The 22,884-nt window shown below is 43.7% G+C and overlaps 1 protein-coding gene across 9 annotated transcripts in view; it reads right to left on the bottom strand.

The window, feature by feature from the left end:
• NCOA7 (nuclear receptor coactivator 7) overlaps nucleotides 1-22,884 on the bottom strand; it is a 224,283-nt gene that overhangs the window by 61,368 nt on the left and 140,031 nt on the right. For 5 of the 9 annotated variants that reach the window (XM_040350368.1, XM_040350371.1, XM_040350370.1 and 2 more), the window contains 5 exons: nucleotides 14,996-15,103; nucleotides 11,681-11,788; nucleotides 9,623-9,748; nucleotides 6,083-6,267; nucleotides 2,184-3,058 (listed from right to left, as the gene is read on the bottom strand). In XM_040350368.1, the coding sequence (XP_040206302.1) occupies nucleotides 2,184-3,058; nucleotides 6,083-6,267; nucleotides 9,623-9,748; nucleotides 11,681-11,788; nucleotides 14,996-15,103 (1,402 nt within the window). The remainder of the gene's footprint in view (nucleotides 1-2,183; nucleotides 3,059-6,082; nucleotides 6,268-9,622; nucleotides 9,749-11,680; nucleotides 11,789-14,995; nucleotides 15,104-22,884) is intronic. The other 4 variants (XM_040350372.1, XM_040350378.1, XM_040350373.1 and 1 more) reach the window with 3 other exon arrangements.

The raw sequence follows: 22,884 nt of genomic DNA, 5'->3' as shown, positions 1-22,884 counted from the left end.
ATATATATATATATATATATATATATATATATATATATATATATATATATATTTTTTGGGGACATTTATTATAGCAAAAAGTAAAAAAACATTGTCTTTTCTTAAAACTTTTTGCTTTTTTTGTTTATAGCACAAAAAAAAAAAAAAAAAAAACGCAGAGGTGATTAAGTACCACCAAAAGAAAGCTCCATTTGTGAAAAAAAATAAAAAATAAGAATTTTGTTTGAGTGCGATGTCGCACAATTGTCAGTTAAAGTATCGCAGTGCCGGATCGCAAAAAGTGCTCTGGTCAGGAAGGGGGTAAATTCTTCTGGGGCTGAAGTGGTAAAATAAAATCATAAACCTTTTAAACATACAGGCATACCCCGCTTTAAAGTACACTCACTTTACATACACTCGCGAGTAAGGACATACCCGCGAGTGTATGTAAAGTGCCTTACAAGTATTGTACAGACATTTTGCAGCCACAGTGGAAGGAGCTGAAGCTCTGAGAGCATAGCCCGCCCTGTTCCAGTGTGCCCCTGACACCTCAACTACAGCTTCTGACACCCCCACTACACCCTAGAAGTGAAAAAGGGTATTGTTTCACTTTAAGTACATTTTCGTTTTACATACATGCTCTGGTCCCATTGTGTACTTAAAAGTGGGGTATAGCTGTATTGTAACTGTGCCGTCTGCCTTCATTTTGTAAAGGGCTGCACAAACTGTTAGAGATATATAAAGCTTGTATTAATAACAATAATAAAAAAATAAAAATAAAAATAATGTAGGTCAGTGCACTGAAATCCCAATCCTGTCCCCTGGACTGCAAACGCTGCTGATTAGCTTATCACTCTGTCTGTAAGGAAAAACCTTCTGTACACAAACTAAAACACGTTCCCTTTCGTGCTCGCAAAAATTAGGCACTGGCCATACTTGTGCGTGTACACGTGTCGACGCACATTCTTGTGCGTGCCGGCACTCACGCTCACCTGTGACAGATGTTGGTGCCAAAGGGCCATTTAATCTCGGCCAGTGCTTAGGATCAGTGCTCGCTTGCTTACTGGAGTCCGACTACTTCAGCTGCCCAGTGTGGACACCTGCTCTGCTACTAACAGGACTTACAGGTCGGAGGTTTAAATGGGGTTGTAAAGGTAAATGTTTTGTCACCTTAATGCATCCTATGCATTAAGGTGAAAAAAGATCCGACATTACCATCCCCAGCCCCCGTTATACTTACCTGACCCCTCGAAATACTGTGCTCGCCCCCAAAATCCTCTTCGCCGCTCAGCCTGGCCGTTGATTGGCTACACTGGATGGATTGAAAGCAGCGCAGCCATAGGCTCGTGCTGCTGTCAATCAAATTCAGTGATGTGGTGCGCCGGGGGCGGGGCCAAGTGATACAGTGAGCGGCATTTTTGTTTATAGCGCAAAAAATAAAAACCGCAGAGGTGATCAAAGACCACCAAAAGAAATCTCTATTTGTGGGAAAAAAAGGATGACAATTTTGTTTGGGAGCCACGTCGCACGACCGCGCAACTGTCAGTTAAAGCGGCGCAGTGCCGAATCGCAAAAAGGGGCCAGGTCCTTTACCTGCATAATGGTCCGGGACTTAAGTGGTTATAGTGCCCCATTGTTTGTATCAATGCAAGGAATAGTGCCATATTGTTGGCATCAGTGAAAGAATTGTGCCCTATTGTTGGCATCAGTAGAAGGAATAGTGCCCTATTGTCAGTGGGAGGAATGGTGCCCCATCATCAGTGTCAATTGTTGATGCAATAGTGCCTCAAGAGCCACATAGAGGCAAGCAAAGGGCCAAATCCGGCCCCAGTGCCATAGTTTAGAGACACTGCTCTAGAGGATAGAGGGAGGTTTGGGGTAAATCTGAATAATACCTGGGCATACAGTCAAAAAAAAAAAGGAAAGGGAAGCACTCTTCCCTCCAGTTAGCTCTCAGAACTCTTCTACTCACTGATAAAAAACTTCAGCCCTCCAACCCCTGCTTTTCTAAACTGAGATATCCTGTGTACATTCTGTAATTTGAATAGGGAAAAGACAGCTGTAAATAAACAGGTACAACTTATGTAGGAGGATTTGGTTGAACTTTGTGTATCACCTGAGGCCAGTCACTTCACTGTAAGGGTTTTTCGACCACTTTAAGCTTTAAATGTCTTTACCCAATGAAATGGTAAAATAAATCTCACCTTCTATTGGCCCTTGCATTCTCTTCTGTAACCACATCTTTAACTCAGATTCGCTGTCCATCTGGGTCGCTTTCTTGCTGTTGTCTTCAGGTGAACAAGGCGACAAGGAATCTGGAGATTCGTCTGAGGCATAGCTTAACTTAGACTGGGCCTTCTCTGCATTTAAACTAGCAGCAGTGGATTTGTCAGTCTTCTCAGAGTTTGAGTTGGTACGGATAGATGCTTCATTTTGTGGCACATTGATGACAGCTTCACAGGACTTTGAGTTGACACAATCTGTCGGGTTAGAGTTTTTCTCTTTAGTAGGACTTAAACAAAGTTTTATATTTTTGGTATCAATTAGGTTTTTGTGTTCAGGCAATGGCTCGTGTATGGCATCTTCGATAGTGATTTTATCTACAGAGTCTGTGGTCTCATTAAAGTTCAGATCTTCCTGGGTAAAAGCAGAGTTTGATATTCTGGAATCTGCAATCCCAGGAGACACTACTGTTCCCTCCGACTGGTCACAAATTTCATTGCCATTCTGCTGCACTAAAGTTTCAACCAATTCAATAAAATCATCTTCCGTGGGGGACTGGTTAGAATTTTTGGGATTAGAGCTCAGAATTATTTCATTGGATCTTTCAGTGTCTTTTATGTCAGCATTAGTCACATTTAGCTGGACAGTGGGTGTATTGTCAAGTTGCTTATTTGTATCTGGTTCAGTGGCTACATCTGCTTCCATCATCTTCCGGTCCTCCACACCAGTAACCCCATTCTTCCTTTTCCCTTTATTCATGGACTTAAACTTGCTGAATGGATTGAGGTCCTTTTCTGAGGAGAGGTCCTCCCATTCCCCAGGCCTGTACAGAGGACAAAGATCCTTTGGTCTATCGCTGTTAAGGGGAAAAGTGATGGATGGATGTGGAATGTTAAAAATGGAAAAAAAATTATAATAAAAAGAACAAAAAAATAAAATAAAATTCTTTCATAAATATAAAATGGAAAACAAAAAGGCATCAAAGAAAGAGTAGAATACTAAAAAATGAAGGTTCAAAAAAACAACGGTATGGCAAAAAAACGTATAAGTAACACAAATAAGGGGATGTTTTGTGAATGACGTGATTGGTGGTTTTAATCAAAGTACAAGTGAGAATTGTAACAAAGGAACTGCAAAAGGTCACCTATCATGTCCCAACTACCACGGGTACTGCAAAGGAAATTATGGTAACCTGAAATATGCCCACAAAATGACAGAAGTATTTCAGTTCACCTTTCACAGTTGTATGACCTACTTATAGAATAATAGCCAAATGGAAAATATAGTTTCACTATTACTGGGATCTCTGCATGCAAGTTCTAGGTATGCATACCTGCTGTGGTCAGTATAAGTGGGGCTCACTTTTTTCCAATTTTAAAAGAATAATGCAACAGTGGAGGCTAGAAGAGGAACAGTTGGACAGAATTATGGAGCAAGATCTGCAGGCCTGGATTTACTCCCTTTGCTGCCCCAAGGCCGGGTCCTTCAATGCCGCCGCCCCCCCCCCCACCAAAAGAAAAACCTGAAAGTCCCAACCCGTGCCCATCATTGCAGCCTCAAAATCACTGCTGCCTTACTGTGCCCTCATTGCTGCCCCCATCACCATCACTGTAGCCTTACTGTGCCAAACAATGTAGCCTCACCAGTCAGTGTGTGCATTACGCACATCGGGCATCTCCTGCTGTGTCACGGCGCTCACTGTGATAAAAGTCACACCCTCCTTCTAGACCAGCTTATGTGATCTATGAGGAGGGCGGGACTTTTATCACAGCACGCCCAAACTTTTCACAGTGAGCTCCGTGACACAGCAGTCTCCCGCTGTGTGTTACAACCGGCGCCGCCCCTGCACCCACTGCCGCTCCGAGGCCTGGCCTCAGTGGCCTTGTCGGGAATCCAGCCCTTAAGATCTGGCTGTTAAAAGTATCCAAAACATATAAGAAGCCAGGAGATAACTGAATTCACTAGACTCTACCTGCAACTATAAAACGTTCACCATTTGATGGAATGACCCTTTATTTTAAGTGTTTGGGAGATGGGATCTGCAAAAATCATTACCCCTGCTTAGGTAGTTGGATCACCGCTTCCTTCAAAATGTTTGTACAAAGCTTGAGGTCAAATTAAAAAAAGTAGCAGGTTGTATGAATAGGCCATCCCCAGCAAAGGACTCTAGGTTTAATCCAAGAGAAAAATTGAAATGTCTAAAGCAACCAGCCATTCTCAACCAGGGTTTCGTGAAGCCGTGGGGTTCCTTGAGCTGTGGCAACCCGACCTCCTATTTGATGGTGTCTGCATAGTGCCAAGACCAATGATGCTTGGCAGAGCCAATGATCTTTTTAGCTGTCTGTAAGGGTGGCATTCTAACCATCACTGTGAGGGGGCACCAATATATGGTGCATTTTCCCACCGATTCCAAATTAACTTGTTTTATCAGGGGTTTCCTAAAAAAAAAAAACCCCACCAGCTTGAACCGTATATAGTCAGAGCGAGAGAATGTCACCAGCACACCATGGATCTCCAGAGTGGGTCCAAAGCTTTATTCAGCGATTACAAGGTCACAGCAAATAGCAGTGTTTTGGAGTTTCACAGGACCCATTCATCAGGCATCTGACCAAACGTCTTTAACGAGGTGGTCGCTGAATAAAGCTTTGGACCCGCTCTGGAGATTCATGGCGTGCTAGTGACATTCTCTCGCTCTGACTATATACGGTTCAAGCTGGTGGGGTTTTTTTTTTTTTAGGAAACCCCTGATAAAACAAGTTAATTTGGAATCGGTGGGAAAATGCACCATATATTGGTGCCCCCTCACAGTGATGGTTAGAATGCCACCCTTACAGACAGCTAAAAAGATCATTGGCTCTCACTCTATGTGAAAAAGCAGGACACATATACCCAGCTGTACCTAGTGTAAGATTCTTGACATGTCTCAGAGATAGAAAAAGGTGGTGCACAAAACAGAACTGAATATTTGGGTAAAAATTCTGGCCTGCTAAATTAACATTTATTAAAAAATAAATAAAAAATACTGTATTTATTGGCGTATAACACTCAATTTTTTACCCTGAAAATAGAGGGTAAACTGTGCCTGCGTGTTATACGGGGGGGCTGTGGAAAGTTTTTTTCCTGAAACTTCCCTCTTAAAGTGTTATACGCCAATAAATAGGTACTTTTGATGAAACCAATTTTAAATTGCCTGCTTTAACTTTTCTGACTACTGCATAGGCAGACATGAAAATACTCCCTCTAGTGGTAGTGTGGACAGTAAGGTGTACAATCGTTAAAGACTTTCTAGTAGGAAGGTAAGAATCTTTTATTTCAACTAATGTTCCACTTTATGCCCAACTGAACCTACAGTTTAAATCAGCTAAATAAACTGCAGGTGCGTCAAAACAAAAAAACAAAAAAAGTCTCATAGCCTGTTTTTTTTAAACACAAACAGCCACATCATGAGTAGAAAACTCCATCCTCTGCCAGCAGCTAGTGAAAAGGACCTCTGAACTCAGTGTGTAACCAGTGGTCTCTCTGCAGAGTTCCAACACACCTCCATTGCAGAGTTAGAAAAGCTCATCCTCCCTGGTAACTGGAGAGCTGTAGCTCCTATTGTAGCTTTTGTGTCAGACCTCTGCAGAGAAAATGTAACTAAAGGTTCAACGGAGTTGCAAACCAGGCAAATTGGAATAAACCAATTTCAATTGTTTTGCAGCCTGACTAATCAGCTGCTTTGTGGCAATAAAAAAACAAAAACAAAAAAAAAAAAAACACGCGCACACACACCTATTTAGGCGCGATGCAGCTATGGCCCCAAAAGCCACCATAGGCAAAGTTTGACATGAGAACACCAAATTGAGGGGTGCGGTTACTTTCTACTTTGATAGTTACTTACGATGGCAGTGCATCTTTTAGCTTCATGTGCGAGATGTCATTGTAAAGTGCAATGGACACTACTTCTGTCATTGGACAGATATGACCATACTCCTCGCAGCCATTCTCAATGACTAGTGGATCGGATTTATGGGGATCAAACATCACATTGTTTGGCGTGACTATCATTACTCCACCAACAACACCCTGGAGAAACATAAAAAGCAGATTATTTCCTTTATCTTTGTAATAAAAGCGATTTGGTAATAAAAGCGATTTGGTAAACTATTTTAAAGTGCAGTAACTACATGCAAAGTAAAATAAGTGCAAGTGCAACAATCCCCTTCCCCCAATTAGCTACTGTAAACTTACATCTGTTTAATTCTATGGCTTAATTTCTTATGGACAATTTTTTGTATTTTACATTGTCTGTTGCCTTTGAGTATATTTAAAGCCATGGGTCTTTAAAATAGTTGGGCGACACAAACATTCATTATAGGAAGTAGCAGTAAAACACGTTCGATCTTTACAAAGAAACAACATTTAATCACCACACATTGATCAACTCTATACCAGGGGTCTCCAAACTGTTGCCTTTATTGGGCACTATTCCCTTTACTGGTATTAGATTCAATTCCTCCCACCGACACCAACAACGTGGCACTATTCCTCCCACCAAAACCAACAACGTGGCACTATTCCTCCCACCGACACCAACAACGTGGTGCAATTCCTCCCACCGACACCAACAACGTGGTGCAATTCCTCCCACCGACACCAACAACGTGGTGCAATTCCTCCCACCGACACCAACAACGTGGTGCACTTCCTCCCACCGACACCAACAACGTGGTGCAATTCCTCCCACCGACACCAACAACGTGGTGCAATTCCTCCCACCGACACCAACAACGTGGTGCAATTCCTCCCACCGACACCAACAACGTGGTGCAATTCCTCCCACCGACACCAACAACGTGGTGCAATTCCTCCCACCGACACCAACAACGTGGTGCAATTCCTCCCACCGACACCAACAACGTGGTGCAATTCCTCCCACCGACACCAACAACGTGGTGCAATTCCTCCCACCGACACCAACAACGTGGTGCAATTCCTCCCACCGACACCAACAACGTGGTGCAATTCCTCCCACCGACACCAACAACGTGGTGCAATTCCTCCCACCGACACCAACAACGTGGTGCAATTCCTCCCACCGACACCAACAACGTGGTGCAATTCCTCCCACCGACACCAACAACGTGGTGCAATTCCTCCCACCGACACCAACAACGTGGTGCAATTCCTCCCACCGACACCAACAACGTGGTGCAATTCCTCCCACCGACACCAACAACGTGGTGCAATTCCTCCCACCGACACCAACAACGTGGTGCAATTCCTCCCACCGACACCAACAACGTGATGCAATTCCTCCCACCGACACCAACAACGTGGTGCAATTCCTCCCACCGACACCAACAACGTGGTGAAATTCCTCCCACCGACACCAATGATGCATTTTTTTTTTTACCAATGACCACCAAGCCTTTGGCATAGTTTACTCCCACGGGAGATTTTCTCTTCCCACAGTCCGGCCCCTCCAAAGCTTGAGTTGGAGTAAACTGCCCCTTTGTTTCGGTAGTTTGGAGACCCCTTCTCTATTCTAAGCCAATAAGCACCCCATATTTGTGATCAGCATTATGCATCTGGGGGCTTGTTTACATTCTTTCTTCTGTAGGGCTGCCTCTGCATGTCAGTAGCCGTCTCCCATGCATGCAGAGAGAATGCTGGGAACACATCCCAACATCTTTCCACCCATGAGGCCTCATTCACACAAGGCAGATCCATTTAGCAGGGTCTGGCAGCTCAGCAGGGGATCGCTGTGTTGATCTCTGCTGAACCAGCGGATGAGAGGTCCGTCTCTGTTTACTGAGCGGGGGAGGGGTCTGTCCGAGCCTCGTTGATTCCTATGGAGAGATCGGACGAACACCGACAGCATGTCTGTTTTCATCAGATCTCATCCAATCTGATCCATAGATGATTCATATTTTTTCGTTTAAAGCAGCAGATCAAAAAAAGGAGAAGTGGTCCAGCCTGAGCTTTTTAGGCTGGACTTCTCCTCTGGCTTACAAGAGTGCAATTCGTTCTGAAGTCCGCTCTCCGTTGACACTCACGGCAACGCATCATCCGACTTCCAAGTCTGGATCCATCAGCTGCCTTGATTGATGGCAGTCTCATATCTATATCTCTCTCTCTCTCTCAATACAAAAGGGGTTTTATTTTAGAATGTGCAAAAGGGAAAACTGCGCTGTATCCTACCCCTAAATAGGTCGCAGCTCAATTGTGAGACACAAAAACAAAACATATAATGAAAAGGGAGCTCGGCACTAATTAACTAAACAATAAAGATTAACTAGCATATAAACATGATATAGAGAATGACAAATATCACAATGATAGAGAATATCAACAAAGTCCCATGTGTGGTGCGTTTAAAAAAAAAGTGAGTCCAAAGATAAATATGTGAAACCAGAACACGCAGTGTTATCCTGTGACTGTGGTAATCTGACAATTGTGAACCCACCACCATATAAAAGTGCACGCTTACCAGCTGCACAAGCTTTGATGCTTGTGGCCAATACCCAGCCAGGGTCTTTTCCTCTGGAAGTTGCAAATGGACGGCAAATAGAAACTTCAAACAATCTCCAGACACCACTAGCAAGCAGGTATTTTTGGTATGCAATCAGGGGCACAACGATCCAGTATCCTCACTCGGCGATAAGGTTCAAACCAGCCTTCCATTAGATGTAGTGATTGCATTGGTTTTCCTTTTTTTTTTTTTTTCGTTTTCATGTGGTGATCTGGCCAGTAACACACCTCCTGTATTAGAGTGCCCCTACTCTGGATGAAGGAGCACAGAGGCACCTTTAGACAGCAGCATTGTTAATCTCAGTAGCTGCAGGCACTGTGGAGCAGTTCCAAAATTTGCAGCAGAAACACTGAAGTCTGCCTAAGTCAGCTCAGCTTCTCCTGCCCCTTTTCCCAGCAGTGAATTAGCAGCTCCGCTCCCTCTGTTACATATTATTTCAGAATACACTGCAGTAAACGGACAGCTTTGTCTGCCTTCTAACAGAAGTAAAGCAAAGCTATAGTTACATAACTTTTAGATATGATCCACTTGAAACCTAAAAATTATACATATATAGGATAACATTTTATATGGAATACATGTTATACATAAACCCTAACATTATCCTTCGTATTTGCTCCCTTTTTTTTTTTAGACCAATGCGTGTACAATAGCAGCTGTTGATCCTGCTAGAAATCATGTGCAAAGTCCTTGGCTGTGTTACCTTCCCCTATGGTATGGAGAAGAGGAGATGGGCAGGTGTTCTGTAGTCCTAACACTGCCTTCCCTAGGGTGAAAATGTTGCTCATCCATAAAAAAAACAGTATGGTGAGAAAGGGTTATCGCACTAGGACAGGAAGAAATAAATAATCTAAGGCGGCCACCTCCTCTAAGGACAGGTAGACATGCCTCCCATTTCAATCTTACCTTTCCATCTGTGATGTATCTACAATTCATTTTCAGAAACTTTACTTCTGAGGCCTCCTCTTCTTCCGAGGTTGAAGATAAGACTCTTTCTATAGGTTTTGAGGCTGTTCTTGCCAAGTCTGCATCCTTGAAATAAAAAATAAAATGATGTCATTAAAATAAAACGGAAAGTTATTGTGTACTTTAAGGGAGCACATCATTCGAGTCATTACTGCGGCGTCACGCACACGGACTATAACCGGTATTTTGTATGCCTAGTGTAAAACCAGCTACACATAGCCAGTTCAGCAGGGACCACCTGAATTTCGATCCATGTACAGGCAAGCTGATTGGATTGACACCAGCCTGATGGATTTTCCCACATGCGATTACGGACAGCGGCTATATATAATCATTGTATTATGCTGGCCAGGAAGGCTCTCATCGCTGGCAGAATTCAATAGCACTGCGGGAAGCACTGATTGTATTGGATGGGGGAAAATCGAGCAATTTTCTTTCCTTCCACCCAGCATCAGCTTTTACCCATGCGTGCACGTCCGATGTATTTTCCCCACAAGTAACTCCTACAGACATGCACGTGTGGGAAAATGCTGATGCAATGAAACATTGGCTGCAAGCGGCTGAGCGCTTGTATGTGCAGTCACTTATAAGGTGGTCTAAAAGCGGCAGAGCCCCAGATGCAGAACACACTTCATTAGTGTCAATTTAGGGATAAAGAATATTGATGATAATAATAAATATGTTTTAGGCCAGAGTACAGCTTTAAAGTGAATTTTTTTTAACCAGGTCAACTTTTAAAAATGTTAAAAAAAAAAAAAAAAAAAATCATGAAACCAATTTTATTTTCTTGTTCGGGGTTTTAGGTCTCCAAGTTCACCACAAACCCTTTTATTTGCCTTCTACTGTATGATCATAATGCTGCAGTGGTCAGTAGCGGCACTTTATTGCGCAAAGGAATGGCAGTCGGCAGGGATTTAGACCTCAGGTCAGGAAGACCAGGCTTCAGTAACAACATGAAACTACTTTCAGAGAGGTGACAACCATCAGTATTTTCACTGGCAGCCAGTAAAAACAAGCAATTTTCACCTAACAGTAAACGCCAGTAAAAAATATGTCCGACGCATGGCTCGGTCCGGAGCCGGCCCGAGACCATCCGAGTGCCTGCTACAGTGTGTTTGGGTGGTTCTGGCAGAGGTGGTGCCTCAGCATGTTGTGTGATGTCATAGTGCAAGGGAGCCAAGCAGAGTGGCCAGAGCCTTGTGTGCGGGTCTGTGGAATGGGAGCAAGGAAGGTCGGGAGCGGGACAGTCAGTGTTGTTTAGACTGGAGGGACCACCTGGCATGGAGAGAGACCGTCTCTGTGACTCAGGAGGGCACATGTCATGTCGGTGAGGTGTCATCATCATCTGTGCTGCTGTACACTGCTGTCAGTGTCACTGTGAGGGCCATGTTCATGTGTGTGCCTGCCCATTCTAATTTCTTGCCCTTCTGAGTTCGGTCCCTGAGCTACTTACTATATCGAAAATAAAATAAGAAAAATATGTTTTTTTGCCTTATTATCCACCTTAAAGCACATTGCTAATTGCATATTGTACTGGTTTAAAAACTAATTTTGTAACCTTTGGAAATGCCAGTAAAAACTTGGCAGTGCCAGTAAATTTTGGGTGTTGTGTCAGTAAATTTCAATCTGGTAGTTTGGCAACACTGGGCACACAAAGGAAAGCTTTGTGGATCCAATAAGGTATGAGAGACTTCTTGTGGGGACTCCTTCATGGCAAGTGCATTTACTTCACTTATTCCAAATGTTCCAAATAGCAGACAGGTTTGCTGTAAGTCTCTGTAACTAGACTGCTAAACCATTCTGAATACTTGGGGCATAAACTAACCTTATCAAATTAACCTGGCCCTAATTACATTGCATGTTAATTTCCTTTCCATGGCCGAGATAACCGAGAACTGTCCGTACTATGGCTGAAACCTTTTTATCATTTCACACATTTTGTTTGTTTGTTTTAAATCATTAAAGTGAAGCATTTCATGTGGGAATACCATTACTCACCGGAAGTTTATCATACTCTGCATCTGATGACCCAGTAGAAGCGATAACACCACAACTGGATTCTTTTACATTGGAAGGAGGAGGGTCACCACATGGCACATACAGCACCTGGAAGAAAACAGAAGATTACTACTAATACTACTAGTTTCAGACGCAGAAAGAGGATTAAAAAGCGGTTCTTTGTATGAATGAACAAAAAGAAAAAAAAAAAAAACCACAAACATACACCACCACAAAGCACTACATAAAATAAAACACAAAATGAGGCACAATAGAATTATGGTACACCTAGGGGTTTATTTATAAGTTTCACACACCTTTTACCCAAGATTCAAAAACATTTCTAATTGAAATCCACTGGAAAAAACATGTGTGAATCCTATGTGATCGCTGTGTGGATCTTTAGTACAGCCTTTGTTAACCATACTAAAATCAATACATCAGGGGTCAATGGGAAAATAAAACAGTTAGGTACCTGGTAACTCTCCTTTTCTAAGAAATCTTCCAAGGCAGCATCCGAGAGATAGGCTCCTCCCTCTTGGAACAGGAAACAATAGTCCACTATTAAAAATGTGTTAGTCTTACCTGTGTGCCCAGGTATTATTAAAGCACCGAAGGAACTCTCAGTAAGCCAATGTGTCCCAACAATACCTAGTATTATCGCTTAGGGTGGGAACTAGTGCTGCCCTGAAAGACTTCTTAGAAAAAAAGTTACCAGGTACCCAACTCTGTTTTCTCCAATTGTCTTCCAGGGCAGCAACCAAGAGGATGTATCAAGCAATACTTACTAGGGTGGGGAGAAGGCCTGGAGCACCTTCTCTTAAGATACGCTATGATTATTTTTCTTACATCTAGCTTGTTGTATTTCACTTTTCTTGCTATAAATTTTGGAAGGGATGGGATAACCACATTTTGCGTCCTGTGGAAGGTTAAAGAGACTTTAGGTAGAAAAGCTGGGTCTGGCGAGAAGACTACTTTGTCAGTCTGGATCAGGCAGTATGGTTCTATCATGGAAAAAGCTTGTATTTCACTCACTCTTCTGGTTTACCAAAACCATGTAGTGCAAGGGCCTGCCTTATTGCATATGAATTGAAACTCTTAAGGTTTGACCTCATATTAGATGGTTTTGGTAAACCCGAAGACAAAAACCTGCAGGAAAACGAATAGTGTGTATGGGGCTTAAGATTCTTATTTGAGCTCTCCTCCAGTGGTTCGAATGGGGGAGGGAGAGATCCTCCGAGTACCGTGGAGAGGTCCAATGTCGGAGTTCTGCTGACTTTCGCGGGTCTGGCTCTATGTAACGAGACCAGGAATCTCTTTATGAGCGGGTCCTCTGCTAATCTGGTGTCCAGAAAAAGGAGTGCGCTGCCACTTGTAACTTCAGCGTGCTCTGAGAGATGTTCTTTTCTGCTCCCTCATGAAATCCAAAATCTAAAAATTTAGAATCCCGTTTGTTCCGGTACCAGGAAACAAACTTTCTTCTTACGTTCTGATAAATGGCTCTAGTTACGCGTTTTTTACTGGCTAGAATGGTGTCACACTGTCAGACAGTCCTTTCTTTTGCAGCCTCACCCTCTCAGTAACCAAGTCGAAAGCTTCACGAGTTTGTGATTCAGGAGGTTTAGTGGCCCTTGTGATATAAGGTCTGGTAGGTCTGGCAGTATCAAGTGCGGCTGGAGACAAATTCTTCAAATTACTAAATCCCCGCTCTCTGGGGCCAGTGGGGTGCTATGAGCATCAACACTGCCCTTTCTTCCCTGATTTTTTGGATCACTTCCGGTATTAGAGCAGTCGGAGGAAATGCATAACACAACTAGCAAGTCCAGTTTTGACTTAACGCGGCCAACTCCGATGTTGCCAATTCCCAATTTTGCATCATTCTGATGCATCCAAATGTCAGAAGAAAAAAACAAAAACTAATCTCAACTAATACGAAAGAAATTATAGCGAAAATAACAAATTCATTTGACACAATTCATTCATTTGTTAAAGGTCTAATGAAACAAAAAATCAACTCAGAGTAAATCTTAGTGCTGGTTCACACAGGGGTGACCGATCAGGTGACTTAGCCGCCTGACAAGTTGAGCTCCATGCATTGCAATGAAACTGTTCTACTAGGAGCGACTCGAGTCGCTCCGACTTATTAAAAGGTACCTATACAACTTTGGGGCGACTTCAGAGCAGCTTGTGTTGTCTATACAGAAGTTGTTTTGCAAGCTGCGCTGTGCGATGTGGGAAGCGCTCTCCCGAATACTGCCGGGAGGCCCTCCACCAGTGTAACAGTGGCATCTGGGGAAAGTGCCAGCAGCATGTTATGCAGCTTGGGGGGATAGTTGCATACCCTTCTGTAGGGGCGAATCTTTAGGCAGGTTGCTGACCCTGGGCTGAATGGGATGCTGCACAGAGACTGGTAAAAATAAACGTTTGCTGTTCCTGTGGGTCCGGAGGAAAAAACCACAAAACAACTGAGGCACACAGGTAAGACTTACAAATTTATAATAGTGGAGGTCAGTAGGAAGGTCAGTCAGTAGGAAGGATGCTGCCTATACAGTGATGGTCAGAATGCCATCGTTAAGACATCTAAAATCTAAAAAGATGACTGGCGTCAGTCTGTTGGCTTTGTCAAGTGGCAATAACCATGGAACTATGTAGACACCATCAATTGGAAGGTCAATCAGCCACCACTTCAGGAACCCCTAGCAACCTCTGGAGAAACCCAAGTGTTCCATGGAACCCTGGTGGAGATTGACTAATTTAGCAGCAGTGGTTTGGTGAGATTTCTCGAATGTTCTATAACAGTGCTCGCCAACCTTTCGAACCTCACGGATTAAACTCACAATTTTGAATCCCACGGACAACCAACATGAATTTTGCATGCCTTACCACTAAATGGTCCAGCCCTATGCCCCTTTCCCCTGGTTAATACTGCTGTCCTATCTACACACAATGCGTCGGCTTTCTGCCCCCCTCCCCAGCACTCTGCTGCCTTACCCAGACTCATTAGATGTCACCCCCTGATCAAGCTCCATGCTCCCTCCCACCATCTGATCAGAGCTGCCATTGGAAGTCCACTATTTCTTCACCTCCCGCTCTCTGTACTACTCCTGGTGCCTCCCTCAGAGTTCTCGAGAGCCAGAAATACAGAGGAGGCATTGGGTATCAACAGTATTTTTAAAAAATTCTGTCCTTCCTAAATTGGCTGGATTTGCTGAACAATCAAATGATACATAAACAGCAGAATTTCCAGAACTAGATAAAGTATTCTGCTCATATGAATACAAACAGTGCAACTGTAGCAAGAATTGAACGGGTTACCTGTCCTGGCAAAATCATGTGACTAAATAGCTTGTTCATTTCCACAAGCTTATTGGGAGTGACGTTAAATGCCAGTGCAATGGTGTTTAGGGTATCTTTACTTGTCGCCTAGAAGAAAAGAATAAATAAAATACATTTTTTTTTTTTAATATATCAAAAAGGGGATCACCACATACACCAGTGCTGCCAACCGTCAATATTTTTACTGGCAGCCAGTAAAAAAAATGGGCACTTTTCTCTTCCCAGTAAATGCAAATGACAGGAAAAAGTTGCCAGTAAAAAGTATGGCTGCAACGCTTGGCTCAGAACTGCGCAGCTCCGGTTCGGAGCCCACAAAGACCATCCCAGTGCTTGCTACTGTGTGTTTGGGAGGCGCCTGCATGGGGGGGGGGGTGGTGGGTCTGGCGGAGGTGGTGCATGCATGTGGTGTGATGTCATGGTGCAAGGAAGCCGAGAAGAGCAGCCGAAGCCTCATGTGTGGATCTGTGGGACGGGAGTGGGACAGTCAGTGCTGTTTGGACTAGAGTGGTCTGAAGGGACCACCTGACATGGGCGAGACTGTCACCGACTCAAGAGGGGATGTGCCAAGTCGGTGAAGTGTCATCCTCATCTGTGCTGCTGCACACTGTTGTCAGCGTCACTGAGAATCGATTTTGTGTGTGTGCCTGCCCATTCTAATTTCTTGCCCTCCTGTGTCCAGTCCCTGAGCCACTTACTATATCAAAAATAAAATAGGAAATATACTTTTGCCTTAATCTACCTTCAATCACATTGCAAATTGCATATTGAACTTGATTGTAGCCCATATACTGAAATTTGCACTTCAAACTGTAATTTTGTAAGTTTTGGAAATGGCAGTAAAAATGTGGCTGTGTCAGTAAATTTCAATCTGGTAGGCTGGCAACACTGATACACATACATACACAAAAACAAACACATATATAATTAAAAAATAAAAATAAGCCATGATGCATTATAAAACAATATACGAGTTTTGGACAAAATTCTGCTAATTTTCAAATGTGTATCTTTCAAAAAGGTATAAAAAAAAAAAAAAAATGTAAGCATAACTAGAAGGCAAAACTTGTTTTAGTTTTGGATGGAGTGGAAAGAGAATAGAACCCCTGTCCAGTTTTATCGCTGTCTGTGCCCCCGTTAAGGAGATTCACCTTCTCTATTTGTCCTGTTTCCTGGGTAGTTTGGTTAAAGCTCCCCTGGCATGCCTCCTCCAGAAATCCACTGTATCACACTCACCGACCTTCTCTTGCCCGTGATGGAGAACTGGACATGCGTTCCAATAGCTTCTCCAGCCCTTCTGTTCCAGGACATCTCCTCCACGACCGTGTAAGGATGAGGCTCCCTCCCAGCTCTCCCGTGCTCCTCTGCCGAAGGCATACCCCCCCGCACATGGGGATGGCCCTTCTGCTGCTATCTAGCACTCCATTCTCCACTGCCCCCTGCCAATTTCAGTTGGGGATTGGTCAGGGCTCCTCACATGAGCTCCCTGTCACTCCAGTTCTCTGCCCTGCCCCTCTTCCAGAACATTCTCGTGGGAAGCACGGGAGGCGCCCAAGAACTGAAGCACAGGTGGTCACGCCCACTGCTATACTAACCATTCCCTGCCCCCCCAGATCAAAACAAGCAGGCCTAGCCTGAAGCATAGGTCTGCCTAAATTGACCTGCTCTGGCAGCTACCACACAAAAATCCTCACTCTAGCACCTATCTATGGTAGAGGGTGCTACACTAGTTTAAAGGGGTTGTAAAGGTCCGTTTATTTTCTAAATGGGTTCCTTTAAGCTAGTGCAGTGCAATTTCCCTTCTAAATGTTTTTTTTCTTTGTTTTTTGTCTGAATTTCTCACTTCCTCTTCCTCCTCAGTAAGCTATTCTGGCTGACTATCCCCCAGCCAGAACATTATGGATGATGGGGGCAAGCTTACCGAGGAGAAACAGGGACTGAGAAATTCAGACAAGGAAAAAAAACATTTAGAAGGAAAAAAGGTAAGTGAACCAACAATGCACTAGCTTAAAAGGAACCCATAAAAAAAAAAAAAAAAAAAAAAAATGAACCTTTACAACCCCTTCAAGTAGTGTTTTCTATTGAGACTGGAAATGAAAGAATCCAAACTTTCATCTGATGCTTTTCACACAGATAAAATTGTGACAAACGTCACTTGAAGTGTACTACAAGTCCTGACACCCTCAGGGAAGATTTGCCCATCTACTGAAAGGTTAAGGCCGGGTTCACACACATTCCAATTCACATGTCAGCTCTCTATGGAGCCGGTTCACACATTTCTGGAGTGGCTCTGGAGCAAATTGCACAGAAGTCCTGTGCGTCTTTGGCTCAGTTTCAGGTCTGAATTTAGCCAAACATTTGGACCTGAAACAGTGAACAGGGACGCACTGGACTCCTACTGCGATTCGCTCCGTATGGCACTGTGAACCCAGCCATAGGAGGTACAAAATGACAACGCTAAGCCTTTTTTACATCGGGATACATTCAGAAGCAGCTTTGGTCTTATTTGAACACATTCTTTAATAAAGAGCTTATAGTGTTTTACTGATTAGAAAGCTGTTGCCGTCTTAAGATTTAGCACAGAAAGATTATATTAAACCTTTAGTTACCAGCCTAAGGAAAATAGGCAAATGCAGGTTGTAGCCAAACTACCTAGCTAAAAGACAAGCATAGGGCACATACAGCTCCTTGAAAAAGTACTCACACCCCTTGACATTTTCCACATTTTTTAAATGTTACAACCAAAAACGTAAATGTATTTATTGGGATTTTATGTGATAGACCAACACAGAGTGGCACATAATTGTAAGGAAAACGATAATTGGTTTTCAATTTTGTTTACGAATAAATATGTGGCGTACTTTTTTATTCAGCCCAATTTACTCCGATATCCCTAACTAAAATCTAGTGGCACCAATTTCCTTCAGAAGTCACCCAATTAGCAAATTAACAAAGTCCACTTGTGTGTAAATGAATCTCAGTACAAATAGAGCTGTTTTGTGAAGCCCTCAGAGGTTTGTTAGAGAAGCTTAGTGAACAAACATCATGAAGGCCAACAAACCCACCAGATAGGTCAAGGATAAAGTTGGAGAAGTTTAAAGCAGGTTATAAAAAGTTATCCCAAGCTTTGAACATCACACAGAGCACTGTTCAATTCATCATCCGAAAATGGAAAGAGTATGGCACTGCAAACCTAACAAGACATGGCCAGTCATCTAAACTGAGGCTGGACAAGGAGAATATTAATCAGAAAAGCAGCCAAGAGACCCATTGTAACTCTGGAGGAGCTGCAGAGATGCACAGCTCAGGTGGGAGAATCTTTTCTTTCCACAGGACAATTATTAGTGGTGCACTCCACAAATATGGCCTTTATGGAAGAGTGACAAGAAGAAAGCCATAAGAAGTGCCACTTGCAGTTTGAGAGAAGCTGTGTGGGGGACACAGCAAACATGTGGAAGAAGGTGCTCTGGTCAGATGTGACCAACATTGAACTTTTTGGCCTAAAAGCAAAATGCTGTGTGTGGCAGAAAACTAACACTGCACATCACCCTGAACACACCATCCACACCGTGAAACATGGTGGTGGCAGCATCATGTTGTGGGGATGCTTTTCTTCAGCAGGGACAGAGAAGCTGATCAGAGTTGATGGGAAGACAAATGGAGCCAACATTTTTTTGCCCATATAAGCCCTACATCATGGAAAACAAAAGGTCTAGAGATGCCATTGGCAGACCATTCATTTCAACAATCGAATTCTCTTTATATATGCATTTAATGCCTTCCTTGTATAGACATTGAAAGGCCCCAAGACGTCTGCTGGGTGCTGCCACCTTGGGTGTGATGTCAGCAGCTCCAATAGACCTAAAGCTGTCACTATAGTAATCCCTTTTGCTTCTCCTTTAGAGCTAGACCAGCACAGATAAAAATTTAACTCACAGAAGAGAAGTGGAATATATCATGCAAGAAGGGAGAGGGGGGTGCGAAGAAATGGACATCCCTGAAGGAGTCAATTTGCAAGCAAGTTCAAAGACGCATGGCAAAAGTATACAAAAATGCTTATGGAAAGAAAATATGCTGCAAGTAGGAATTTACAAAAATACTTGATCTTTTTGTGCTTTTAACTACATTTTTAATTAGGTGAAAGGGTCTTTAAACAATGCATTCGTTTCATGTACGCGAGACCTGTAGGAATGGGCATTTCTCACATTCCCCTTAATTTGTTTGTGTTTCTAGTTTGTGCAACTTTTTGTTTTAAAATGTAGACAATTAAGCCCGGCTCACACTGCAGCGACTTTGAAGCCGACATCCCAGCGTGACTTCAGCAGCACTTGCATACGGCTTCTTATAAAACAAAAGTCAATGCAAGTCGTGCCAAAGACGCACCAAATGTAGTGCAGGAACCTTTCTCTAAGTCATGCGACTTGTGCCCTCAAAGTCGGAGCCCATGTCGCTCCAGTGTGAACCGGGCCTTACCAGTATACTGTAAAAACGGTTTCCCTACTTTCCACAATATGCAGCCTGTTGCTCATTATCTTTCACTAGGATCTGAAAGTTACCTGGATGTAAAAATACATCGGCTTACATAATAAATTACAGAACAATGTACAAGGTGGAATAAGACATAGATAGCAATCAGCAACCAGACATTTTTGTTCTGACCAAGCTGATGAAAGTTGTGCCTATCTTAGCTTTCATCACTGACTTATTAAATAGTCCTGCAAGGTTCATATAGATAGGTCTATGGTAAAATTCTGGTATACCATCTCAGTTGTCCATTCTAGATAATGAGCCACAGGCTGCATGGAGCAAATAGAAATATTTTAGGGTCCTTTCATGCCATGTTGTGCATAAGAATGCACAGCAACACACTGAATAGGCATGTGTAGCAACACAAATCTCATGCATGTTGCTTTGATTTTATATACGATGACAAGCATTTCATACATTTTCTGTCTTTTTTTCCTATTTTCATAATTCCCAGTTTCCTGGAACGCTCAAAATAGGAAAAAAATAGCTTTAGTTTTTTAATTCTTCTTCTGTACCTGCATTGCATTGACATGTGTTAATGTGTATCACATTAAAATGAATACATGTTGCATTTTAAACGCAACAATTAACATTACAGTGTGAACAAGGCACATAGAAATCCATGGTTTTCTATGTCCCATTGCAGTGACTTGTGTTAATCAGATGCAGAAAAATACAGGTCACTGGACAAATAAATGAGCCCTTAAACTAGTGTAGCAACCTCTACCATGAGGTAGGTGCTAGAGTGAGGATTTTTGTGTGGTAGCTGCCAGAGCAGATAAGTTTAGGCAGGCCTATGCTTCAGGCTATGCCTGCTTGTTTTGCTCTGGGGCAGGTAGTGGTTAGTGTAGCAATGGGCGTGACCACCTGTGCTTCAGTTCTTGGGCACCTCCCCTGCTTCCAGCGAGAAAGTTCTGGAAGAGGGGCAGGGCAGAGAGCTGGAGTGACAGGGAGATCATGTGAGGAGCCCTGACCAATCCCCAACTGGAATTGGCAGGCCTTCCATATAAGCTCAGGTTCAGCCCACTGGAGGGGAGTTGTCGGCTTGGAGATGTGGAGAATGGAGTGCTAGATAGCGGCAGGAGGCCATCCCCATCTGGGAGGGGGGTGCTCCCTCGGCGGATCCTGGGAGAGAGCCTCATCCTTACATAATCCTGGAACAGAAGGGCTGGAGTAGCTATTGGAACGCATGTCCAGTTAAAGTTCTCCATCATGGACTCAGGGCAGGAGAAGGTCGGCGAGTGTGACACAGTGGATTTCTGGAGGAGGCATGCCAGGGGAGCTGGGTGAAAGGCCAGAGGAGAGACTGTGGGGTTTGTGTCAAATCGATGCGGCCTGCAGGCGCAGGATTTGCAATTTGGGCTAGCTGGGATCGGTAGTCCACCAACTAATACAAGCTGCTAAATTACTAGGCTGCCGGGGAGGGGTACTGCACACCTCTGGCCTAGTAACAAAACAGCCAATTCAGCCAGCATCTGGGATTATTCAGAGTGATCTCTTTTGTACAGTGAAGATGATGGGACAGGAAGACTAATAGTTTACAGTGGGAGTTTTGTGCAGGAAGAGAGAAGTCCTGGGAGCAACAGTCTGCAGGAGTTGATGCATAGGAGGAGCAATAGTCTGAATGCGTTATGCAGGGAAGTGACTGTAAAGGTTAGAGTCCATAAATTCTTCAACCTATTCTACCAAATCTTTAAATATGATGGCAAAGCAATCCGTTCTATGGGCATCCCATATTCCCTTTCCCCAACCAAGTTATATCCCCCAATAAACAAAAAAACGCGAATGACTGTGCATTGTCTCTGAGGCGATAGATGGAGGTCTGGCAGCAGGGCGATATGGTGGATGTTAGTACAGGGGGTCCCCGACTTACGAACGGGTTCGGGACTTTCCTGTTTGTAATCCGGAAATGTTCGTAAATCAGGCCGCGCATGCGCAGAACGGCAATTACGGATATTTCCGATGTTCCGTCGAATGCCGTTCTGCGCATGCACGGCCAAATATGAACATTTCCGACATTTTCTGAGGCTCCGTCTAGCCATGCAAAGCGGCAGATGGTCCGCACAGAACAGCAGAGGGTCCCCGCAGCGTCCCGTTCGTAAGTAGGAGCAGTTCGTAAGTCGGGCATTCGTAAGTCGGGGGCCCCCTGTAACTAGTAGCAACCATCCGCTACACTAGCCACGGCATTACAACGTTTTCCTTTATTCTCGCCTGTTGATTATGCAAAGAAGTCTGTTATTTTTCAACTTTAGAGCCAATTCAAACTATATGCAGTGATAGGCGTTTTACCGCATGGTAAAACGTCCGTCACCGCACGGACACAAAGAAAACAATAGTATGTGTCCCATTCGCGGTGCATTTCATCGCAGCGCACAGGCCTGAATCACAATGCAATGTTAGGCAGCACAGTGCAATATGCTGCCCAACATTGCAGTGAAAGAAGTGTACATTTTATACACTTTAAACTAACAAACAAACAAAGCATCGTGCACCACACTGCCCCCCAGCCAGACGGCAAAGCAGATTTGCCAAAGCCCTGAATCACTCCAGCTGCTCTTTTGGCTGTCCAGCAAAACTGGCAGTTAGAGGTATGAGATAAACCATTTAACACTGACAGGGGTTCTAATACTGGTCAGCTTTAATTTATGTAAAACCTGTATTCTGGAAAAAAAAAAAAAAAAAAAAAAAAAAAAAGTTAATGTAATTGCCTAAAAAGTGTTAATCCAGCCATACATGGATTTAAATTTGTCCGGTTCAGCCGTATTTCGATCCAGGTGTGGCTGCCGTTTTGGTAGAAAGAGAAGACTACCGCTGGAATTCTGTTCAATTGTTCTTTCTTTATTTTTTTCCCCACTTGATCAGCGCCCCATACAATAGCGGGCAGTGCTGATCACTGTGTTCTGGCAGCAGGAAAGTCTCCTCCGCCATAAAAGACAAGAGGCAGGGCTCGGTGGCAAGCTTCAACACCAAGCATTTAGTTGTGGCACAGGTCTCCAGTCTTTCAAGGGTTACAACAGGCAATGAGGTGGTGACATATTGCCCTCAACACACTTGTCAACTCCCCTCTGAAAAGGGACCCACCGTGGATTGCTTTCCAAGCAGGGTTGTGAACACTATCGCAAGTGTAAGCAAAATTACCTGGGAGATGGGTACCCAGTTATTTTTTAGGCTCTGGTATTAAGCCGCAGACAGAGGGCACAGGTGTGCTGTCCAACCTTGCTGCCAGCAGCCTCAAACTATAGAAGAGACGGATAGCTGCTACAGCTAGGTGCCCAGAAATGTAGGCCCAGAAGGCAAGAAGTCTGTGTACATACTGCACTGTCCAGCCCCATCAGCACTGTCAG

Source organism: Rana temporaria, chromosome 4 (assembly GCF_905171775.1).
Source record: "Rana temporaria chromosome 4, aRanTem1.1, whole genome shotgun sequence".
Classification (NCBI taxonomy): domain Eukaryota; kingdom Metazoa; phylum Chordata; class Amphibia; order Anura; family Ranidae; genus Rana; species Rana temporaria.
The sequence above is the reverse complement of the archived record's forward strand: the minus strand, read 5'-3'. Positions and strand labels throughout refer to the sequence as shown.